The 10,843-nt window shown below is 40.1% G+C and overlaps 1 protein-coding gene across 1 annotated transcript in view; it reads right to left on the reverse strand.

Moving 5' to 3' along the window:
• The window catches only part of LOC307261017 (sodium/potassium/calcium exchanger 3), a 29,114-nt gene extending 18,271 nt beyond the window's left edge, over positions 1-10,843 (reverse strand). Inside the window, exons 1-2 of the mRNA XM_080041454.1 lie at positions 10,502-10,843; positions 3,925-4,035 (exon numbers count right to left, since the gene is read on the reverse strand). Coding sequence (XP_079897580.1) covers positions 3,925-4,035; positions 10,502-10,604 — 214 coding nt within the window. The 5' untranslated portion in view covers positions 10,605-10,843. The remainder of the gene's footprint in view (positions 1-3,924; positions 4,036-10,501) is intronic.

Below are 10,843 nucleotides of genomic sequence, written 5' to 3' on the forward strand. Positions count from 1 at the left end.
ATGTGAAGGGCTGAGCTCTCTGTGGGTAGTGGGTGGTGGCTTCAGTGTAATGGAGGGGCAGTGGGCGGCTCAGAGAAATGCTATCGACCTGAAAGTCCACAGGGTGTCCAGGAGTCAAGCTACGGCATTGATGGACAAAGTAAAGTCCTACCATTCATCAACCAAACTAGAGTCGGAGTATCAAGCACGCACGCACGCACGCACGCACGCACGCACGCACACACACACACACACACACCTCTGCAACACTGCATTTTTCATGAGGAATCGAAAGATAAATATTTCATCCAGGTGTAAATTCAATTGTGCACTTGTTCTTTGATTTTTATTTCCCTTTGAGGCAGTTTGATTGACGACACTGATGAAAAGACCGCAGGGCTTCAAACCGCACCAACCACCTCGCCTATCAATGAAAACACTTAACATCACGGTGCACTGTTGTGACAGGAGTAGGGGAAAAGAAAAAACACTGCTTGGTGTGAAGCTTTATCCTTGGATCATTGATTGGGTGAGGAAATAAAACGTTGAAGTCAGATGAAAGAACAAGAGCAGCATCTAACAGTAATCTGCTTCAAATCTTTTCCCATGCTTGATTATAAGTAGGGCCTAAGGGTCACATGCAAATTGCTGTTTGCTCTGTGAGACACCCATAATCTTGACTGGCCTAATAAAAGTCCCAGGACCATCCGAAGACAGTTTCTGTTAGATTATCTGCCAGCTTCTCCTTCTCAACTCTTTCCCATAAAAAAAAAACCCAAAATACGGCTGTGGAAAAATACTATTCTCAGCTGACGGTCCATTGCCAAAATAAATAACATAACAAGCCTTCGACGACACACACACAGACACAGACACAGACACACACACACACAGACACACACACACACACACACACACACACACACACACACACACACACACACACACACACACACACACACACACACACACACACACACACACACGCAGTATGAGCCCATTTACTTAATTTACATCATTGGGATTCATTCTTCTCGCACCCCCCCTCCCCTCTTCTCCCTTGCCGTCTATTTTTAGCTCTCTGCTTTGCACTTTTAATGCTTCTGAGGACAGAAATTGTCTGGGTTTCGCAAATTTAGCATCCAGTTGCCTAGCGACAAGCATCTCCGACCGAGGCTTGTCAGCTGCAGGTGGGTCACGCCGTCTCCATCTTGTTAGAGCAGTGGAGGGATGAAAAGAGAGAAATGCTTCTGTGCAATCCCCCCCCAAGATAATATCCCTGGAGGTCCGGGCCCGGCTTTTTAATCACACTGTAGATTATGCAATCACTGTCAGACGGCCTGCTGAGGGAGTCCGGCCCTGGACTCACTGCTGGGTCTTATATACTACCTGTCCAGCCTTTTGTTCGCCCGCTCATCTCCAGTGTATTAACAGTGTCTTTGTGTCAGATAATGAGGGCGATACGTTTGCCAACCAGGAACTCAATATAAAAGGTTAACCGTGTTATCAGGTAGCGGAACACAAAGGGCTCTGTTTGAGCAAATGGAGCGCTGCTAGAGAGAGAGAGACTAAAGAGACAAATATAGTCTTGCTTTCTCACTCAAGTGTGTGGGGGAGGGAAGGAAAAAAAACACCTTTAATGTAATATCACAAAAGACGTGCCAGCCTGTAATGTGTCATATCAACTGTCCCTAATGAGTTCCTGTCCGGGCACCTCTGGAATATAAGCTTCCAAAAATACAAGCAATTAATTCATTGTAATGTCGCCGAGCTCTGGAAGTGGTGGTGTTATTATTATATATACTGTAAGGCTACAATATGCGTAGGCATTTGATGTTCAGTAGTGAGATGTTGAATAAAACTTAAAACTGAAATCTCTGCTAATACAGTAGTTAATTGACCACAAGTGTTTATGGCTTGAGGTCAAGGTTATACGACTCCAAAATCCACAGCCATTGACAGATGCACATTATACAAATATTTATTTGCAGCTAAATCAAGAAGTCGTGACACGAAGATCTTTCCAAACTTACTAGTTTCAGTGAATATTTTAATGCCACAACAAGGAGATGTCAGGAAAGTGTGTTTCTCTAAAAGCTTAAAATTATTCATCGTGTGTGGGTAAATTATTTATTTATTTAGGTTGCACACACCCTCAGCAGGCCAAGTACACTTTAGGTGGCATTAAGGAGTGTGGACTGAACAGGCCATTTGCATGGTATACTGTATTATGAGCGTACCTTGATTTGCATGAATTTGTGTAACAATGAGACTGGAAATTTTAACTCATTTTGACAGTCCGATATTAACCCAGCCCCAGAGAAAATGGAAATGATCTGAGGATACAGAATTCAATTGTATTGTGCCAGTAAGGCTAATTATTTGTTCATTGTGCAGCCTTGTGATTTTATCTCCTGTGTGCTTTTCCCCCCACGTAACAATGTAAGAGATTTCCACTCTGATCTGAATCTTTAATAATAAAACTGTCAGCTGTCATCAAAACGGCTCAAGTGAGCCAGCCAGCTAATCAACCAGGGAACTAGAGGCAACAGAGAGGTATCTGATTATGGCTTTCATAGGCTGCTGCACAACGTCTCAGTAATCATTTCACGAAAAGCAGTTTGAACTAGATTAGTAAACTGACAAAACGTAATGTTTTTGTAAGGCTATTTTTAGAAGCTTTATTTACGCAAAGCCATTCTACTGTCCGTCATTCATTTGTTTAGTGGAAAGAAAACCAGAGGATCTGTAACCTTTGTGTTGACAATTGAGACGAATATCATGTCCTGCTTGAATGTTAGAATGTATATGTAATGAAAAGTACCTGCCAAAGTATTATGTGAACTACCCATGTGCTGTATGTTTAAATTAGTTTTGCTTTTGAGGTCAGATGGTATTGGTGTTGGTAAAACAGGTTCCTTCTTGAAGAATGTCTTCCCATTGTTTAAGTAATATGTGTTGTATTTTGACCATGCCGTACGTACGCTACTGTTTTGTTATTATTGTATGTTTGTGCTTCATACCATGGTATGAATGAAAATGAAAAGAATCTGTCAGGGTGCCACCAGACTCAGGAGAAAAGCAACAGAAAGCACCCTGGCGCCTGCTAAAGCGACACTACCTTTTAGTCAAACTAATCTCACTCTGGCAGCCTTCTCCTTTGCACTGCGTCTATCTCCTCAAGTCTCTCAGTCGACAAGCTCAACGCTGCTTTATCACACTCCTGACTGCTAACACAATGAACACAATGCTTACTCGACGTGACCTTTTCAGCTCACCTGCAGGGGAGAGGCACAAAGCTCTGGTACACTCCGCCTTCCCTGTTTATCTGCACACACAGCACTCATGCGTGTGTAAGCAGCACACGGCAGAAGAGCAGCCCCCCCCCCCCCCTGACCCCCCCACTCCTAGTTATTTAGCTGACTCTGATTGATACATGAGGTGGACAAAATAATAGGAACATTTGTCTGTAATCCGTACAATGCAATAATTCTACAGCAACACAAAGAACTTCCTCCTACTGTACATCATATTGATCATTGAGATGTATCAATAATTCCCTACACCAGTTTAGTTTTATTACGGGACTGTCATATAGAATTGCATTACTTTGAGCTTGGTTGAACCTAACAGACTGGCAGCTGACTGTACAGTACACCATGATTCAATATGACTACAAAATATTAGCTTATTTTCACTTGTTTTAACAGCATTGTTCCATCAATGTGATGAATTGTCTTTATCCATCAGGTACTGGATAAGTATAAAAAAAAAGAAAAAAAAGTGAAATATTTTTGATATCATATTACATAACGCTGTGATAGAAGATATCATCCAATTCACCCAACCCCACACTGAATAACAAAGAAGCACTGCAGACAGAGTGTGCTGGTCTGTCCTGGAGGAACAGTTAGCTATGTATCAAGGTAAAGCAAAGCGCCTCACCTGCTCTGGGCTGATCCAGGGTCTGGTTGTCTGGCTCCTCCTGCAGCAGCCTGCGCGTCCATCGCAGCGACTCAGCGTCCACGCCTGGCAGAATACCAGAGGAATCCGTCTCTGTTACAAAACAACACCACAGTCATGTCAGTGCAAAGACCAGACCTATGAGCTTTAAGTCCTACTGTACCATACTCCAACCATAGAACCAAATGTCTGCACGCTGATTCACAGCTGGTGTTCATTATTGCTAACTGTACAGAATAATCTTCTAGGTTGATTAATCGTTTGTTACTCGATCAGCAGAAAAATAATAAGCAACTTGTTTGTCAGACATTATTCAAGCATCATCACAAAGTTCCAGCTTCTCAGTTGTGAGAATTTTACTGCTTCTTTCACCTTAAATCAAATCTAGCATCTTTAGGTTTTAGACAGTTTTTTTTAATTCAACACAAGTTATTTTATAAGACAACCGATTTCTAATTTATTCAAGAAAATGAGTTAACCTGAGAAAACATTTAAACAATGAAAAAGATCATCACAGATTCTAAGAGCCTAGGTTTATGTTATGTGATTGCTTCTTTCTTTTTCGACCAACAGCTGAGAACTCGAAAGGCATCAAATCTATGAATGTGCGCATTGGCAATATTGTCTGATAAATGGCTTTAACGACTTGTTGGCTATCAACATTGTCGTCAGTTAATCTGTCGACCAACTAATAAATTTATCGTTTCATCTGTAACCAGATTTAGTTAATCCGGGAGTGGTTTGTAATGAACAAACAACTGATTATTTTATTTTTATTCTATCAATTCTATCTGAATTATAACAACCAAAGAGTTTCTCATTTTGACTTTTTAAATGGAAAAATGTTCACTTGTCCATGGAACAAATCATCCAAGCATTGTTACTGCCACTTTTATTTTGATGTAGTAATTGTCTCCAGGAGTTATTCTTGACCCAACAGACTGTAGTTTCATGTTTCTGGCTCTGGGAGACAGCAGCATGTTCAGTAGTAAGTCAGTCCATGCCCACCAGCAGCTGTCTGCGGCCATCAGCACTGAAATCTTTGTGGAGTCTATTTCAGCTCTGTGTATCATTCCTCGATGGCTAATCTCTGAGTGGGTTTCAGTTTTGTCCGGCTTTACTACGGGGACACACAGCCGAGGAACTCCCCACAGTCAATCTCTCCAACGACAAACAACTAGATATCCTTTACCACCACCCACAGAGATTTTCCATTAAGTGTTCCAGAAGATAGCGAGGCAGTTTTTACATCTTTACTACACACACACTGTCCCTATATATATATATACACACACACACACACACACACACACACACACACACACACAGGGTAGCTGGCTGTCTGATGCATTTCGTGATTGCCAGGCGCTGTACTTTCCCTTTGACCTTACAGCTTCAATGAGGCCATTTCACGAGGGCCAGCAGGCCGCTGAGAGGAGAGGCTTTCATGTCATCAAGAGGAGCTCCACTCATGAAATTCAAATGGGCTTCTGACAAACAGACGGCTCTGCCCCATTTTCACACTCATAACTGGGAGAAGTGTCCAACACCTCAACCGCATCTACTCTCGTTGGAAAAAGGAGACCATTTTATTATCCTATTTATGTTTTTTTTTTTTTTTAAGATTCAGATTTGATAAACTTGACATTATCTTGAAGCACGTCATAATACAACACTGACTAGTGCTGTAATGGTTAGTTAATTGATCCATTATTAAATTGACAAAAAAAATCATTAATAAACTGCAATATACAGTACATAGAATACTAGTAGAGAAGGTAAACATTCTTCAAAAAAGCAAATGGAACTTGATCGGACAGAAATGGCTTAATTTAAGTATGAATAAACTGCTTAAAATAATACTTTGGCCGTTCCTTATTCATTGTAATGGCATTCATTCATTCAATCTACATGTGTTACTGGTCTCCCAAACGGTTTTCATTACAAACAGACTTGTACATCTTTCCAGGCCATTATATAACTTCCAGTAAGTTTGAGGGTTCTGGCTTTGCTAATGCTAAACAGTGTTTCCCCCACGAAATTGTTAAGCTGAGGTGGTAAGCCACCCAGTTGCGGTGCCTCTCGTTTTGTGATCAATTTAGTTAGCATGTGACCTAAACCTAAACAACAGCCACACTAAAATATGGCTTCTGCAGAGTTTCCCTATTTAATCTTATAAACATGAACTAAATCAAGTCAAAAGTTATTAACGTGTTAGTAGACATACAGATAGCGACCTCGCACACTTTCCGTGCTTTCATTTAGAGTGATTGTTCCTCTAAGGATGTCTGCTAACGGCATGAAATGTAAATATAAAGGAAAAAGGGTTACAGAAGGATCATCAGGATGATATATCCTAATCCTGCTGACACACACTCATTCAACATAAACACGCTGGGCGAATGCACAAAAGGTAAGCGTAAATACCACAATGTTCAGTGTAAATAACATCATTCATAATTCATCCCTCTACAAAATCTGATTCTCACATAATCTGACCAATGTTTATGTTAAGAAATGTATTCATACATTCAGCAGCGAAATGCATTCAAAATTCCACAAATACATGCTGACCGAATAATTTAAAAACACCAATTTAATTTATTTTCCCTTCAGAAGAAATCTTTATTTTTTTTTGAAAGTCCAGAGCCTTACACAATCATATGTTCCCTTTATAAAAGACAACACACTTCGCTGCCTCCCTCTCTAGCAGAGACGAGACATTTGATCCCATCAATCACACACATCAACTGGACAGACCGGCTTCCTCTGGTCTTACCCCAAACAGCTTCACCGCCTCAAACGCAGCAAGACTGCAGTGTGTGTGTGTGTGAGAGTAAAATTATCTGACTGTGTGTGAGCATGGCTGCATCTGAAACCTGAGTCTTTAGAAATTGCTTTATATACGTATAAAAAAAAGGAAGTCTATTTCGGTCCAACACTATACGCTCAATTACCATGCAGAAAACAGCCCAGTCCTCTAGATTTACACTGTCATTAACACAGCACATTTAGTAAGTTGTGCAGTAAACAAGAGAGCTGATGAGCAATTGACTTGACCTTAAACGTGGTTGTATAAACATCTGAGCGTAGACAATACCAAGTTCAAAGTAAAAATCCTTCAGAAGAGCAAACTTTAGAGCCAACGCTCAAGAGAGGCTTCTGTAATGATCAGTGCAATTAGAGAAATAAAGTTGTGAAGCAATTCAACCTCTGACATTGACAGCAGTTTGATTGTTGTTACAGTTGTGATGTTTTAAGTGATCAAACCGTCAGTTTTCTTTTACCCAATACCATTATTGATATCATAACATTGGGTGCATGTTAAGACGATGTGGTACAAATTAATTTCCTCTCTGAACAATATGTGTAGGCTACTCCTTTCCTGTGACTTCAAAATTTTTCCCAATAGAAAAACTTGTGTCCTTTCAGCAGATTCAACACCTTGGGTAAACCCCCACTGGAGGGGGCCAAAGTAAGACATATTTTAAATGGAACAAATAGGGATTTAAATTTGCCATAATCCATTTTTTCATATTAACAATGGATCAGATCACTACGTGTCTGTGAAAAGGGTTGTTTGTAGTGACAAACTTACAGAAAATTATTGCTGACTGTGCAATTTCTCGCAGCTCTAGGGAGAATTTTAGCATTTTTAAGCTAGTTTTCTGATTTTCCAACCCTTCACTCCACTATAAACCTTGTTTCCTGCCGCAGAGAGCCTTTGTGAAAGAAAGATCTAATGAACCCACTTTAGTACTACCTAATGGGCACCAAATAACAGACAGACAACGGAAGCAACTATTCGGTGAACGTCGAGCAATTAGCTAAATAGTCAGATATTCCCCTGAAGAGTTGGTGGAGACCAACATCAGAGTTAAAAGGAGAGTGAATATCAGGCTTTGTGTCTGGTGGATGTGTTTTTAGGTTACTGTTTGCTAAAGGAGGTTTTCTATATCAACTCATAATATATGTAGGCTAAGCTTGTTTCCACTCCCCCAACAGCAAAAAATAATTGCCGCTATCTACTGAACTGCTAAAGGCTAGTAATTTTTTTGTAGCCTAATGGAAAAACGTGAGCCATGAAACTGTCCAAACTTTCGTCAGTGATAAACTTCAGTCTATCCTGTGCTGTCAGACATAGTCATAACACCAATGGAATCTTTATATGTGCTGCTCCGGTTTTCTAAGAGTTTTAAAAGGAATCCACCACTTTCTTGACCAGGCAAGGCACAGCTACTTGGGACATGAAATGTTGCCTGGTAAGGCACATTCAGAGGGTTGGAAAACGGTTGCTCATCTTCGAAAAATAAATGTGCTGAATTTATCAGCTTTGCTTTGATGATGAGGAGTGCCTCATACTTCTTCATTGCTTCCAATGTTAGTTGCATTATTTTCTTCTTGGAGAATTTACAACTCAGAATTCTTAGCAAGTTGTTTAACAAGTTGGGATGTTACTGAGAATAAAATTACACTTAGCACTATTCCAAAACTGATACTAAGATAATGTGACGTTTTCCTGATATCCAATCCAATGCTTTGTTGCCAAAATCAGACCGATACTGATAGCGAGTGTTGGATGGATCAGCACATCCATAAATGGTTACACACGCAGTGGTATTTAGGATGCTACTGTAGCCTATGTGTAATGTTTTCCAAGTATTGTGAGAGCAACCTGCCTGTCGCAATTACAAACAGCAGGCCACATGCTTTGCCTCATGCTTTTATATGGTTCAAGTCGAGCGGCCTTGGTCTTGGTTCAAAAAACCTCTTCTGGTCGATGGCACACTCATAATCTAAAGGTGAAGTGTAAATATTAATGAGACGGCTCATTCACCAGGGCACACTTCCACCAAGGACGGTGTGCGATACTGGGATAGAGCCTAAATGTAAATCACACACTCAACACAATCAACACAAAAAAAACAAAGGTCACTCAATCATATCATTATAATGCACACAAAGGCAGAGTGATAGGATGTTGGTGCTGAAACGGCTGAATGAGTGTGACAGTGTGTGAGCACCCCAGCAAAGGTGATTAGAGGATGATAACCTTGGAGGAAGTGGGAGGTGATGCCATCAAGGTCCATGCTGCTAAAGATCAAATCTAACTCAGAATTTTAGAAATAAAACGTAAAACTGATGCAACTTGAAACAGGGAATGATATAATAAAGGATGATGATTTTAAGGAGAAGTAGTGAAGGAGAGGTGGAGGAGGGGGTCTATGTGCACATATTGTAATGAAATCCAGCTATCTACGTAACATTCACTATGCTACATGTCTTTCTGTACATGTATCACGCTCCATTTGACAGGTTTTTTAAGTTCAATTTACAGCAAGGTATATCAGTCTATGGGCAAATACATCTGAGAATGAGGGTACTGTCAATCAGATGTGTTATGTATGGGATTGTGTTAAAAATTGATTGAAATTATAGTTAAATTAAACAATCCAAGACAAATGGTATATTGGTATCTATTAATATGTATTTATTATTATTAATATTATTATTATTATTATTATTATTATTATTATTATTATTATTATTATTATTATTATTATTATTATTATTTATATGTATGAATATGTTAAACAAAAAAGGTGTTTAGGAGAATGACAAATACATCCTTAGCTACAGTGAAAGCTTTTGGGAAAAGGCTGTCCTTGTTGCAGGCGGTCTATTTAGGGATACGGTAAATACGTTCACACTGATGAATCCCTTACGTGACCAGTGATACACAGCATTTCTTCTTATTCTGAAGATGAAATATCCATTGAATGCCTGGTAAAAATATGGAATAACCTACCACGGAACTTATCCCCAATGATTGGATTTTCTACACTGCCAAAATGTGTGGCTGCTTTATGTAATCAGCAGAATTGTCACCTTCCTGCGTCGTGAACAGAGTAAATCTCGGCCAGAGGGGCAGAAAGCTGGGAGACGGCAGTTGGAAAACACTGAACTGTAGATTTATCAAATATTAAATATATTTATTTTAGACCAGTGTTGGTTTGACATTTTAAGCAATGCTGGACAGTAATCAGAACAGTTCTTTCCACTTGTGCACCAACATTCTTTCTCTTAAACAATGAAATGTTATAATGCCGTAATAAAGAACACTTTAACTTGTCTTAAGGAGACATTTTTGAGAGAGTATATATGTAGCACCTGACTGTATCGCTTGGGCCCTCATGCTATTCATATTTATATCAATATAAAGGAAAGTATATTAGATCTTGATGTATGTATTTTTCATTGATTGTTTCATCTTTGTTGTCAGAACACACTGTACAAATGAATAAACTATCATATGTAACGACCTTATTCTAAATGAATCTGTAGTTCTATCATACACACATCCATCTAAGGGGGATAGCCTACACATATCTATGAATACATGTGAAATTCAGCCTGCTATAGGTTAGTATTTATTGATATGATATTCATTTTCCAGTGAAGCTCTAACAATGTCTTAAGGATTACAATTAGGCCTATTGTGCATCAGTGCATGCACGCAGGGGCGCGCACGCCAGTGAAGTCTATATTAAGGTCTCACCTGGTGCCTGGATGACCTGACTGAGCCAAATAACAGCGACCAGTCCGACTCCACAGCAGCAGAACCGCTGGAAGGGCCGCCGGTGCCTCGCCGCTGCTCTCATTCCTCAGCCGACCGCATATCCACCGAAAACATCTGTTGCTCTCCTGGACACTTGTTTCACACTTTATCTGCAAACGGCTCAACAACGGCAAAAACCACAACCTCCAGCAAGCAACAGCAACAACAGCGAGCGACTTGTCTGCCAAGTTGTGTGACAAAAAAAAAGGTGGAAAAAAAGAAAAATCCCCGCAAACACAAGCCTGGTTTGCCCCCCCTTCCGGACTGAGAGCAGACCCTGTT

The sequence above is a fragment of the Ammodytes marinus genome (genome assembly GCF_949987685.1).
Source record: "Ammodytes marinus genome assembly, chromosome: 14".
NCBI classification, from domain to species: domain Eukaryota; kingdom Metazoa; phylum Chordata; class Actinopteri; order Uranoscopiformes; family Ammodytidae; genus Ammodytes; species Ammodytes marinus.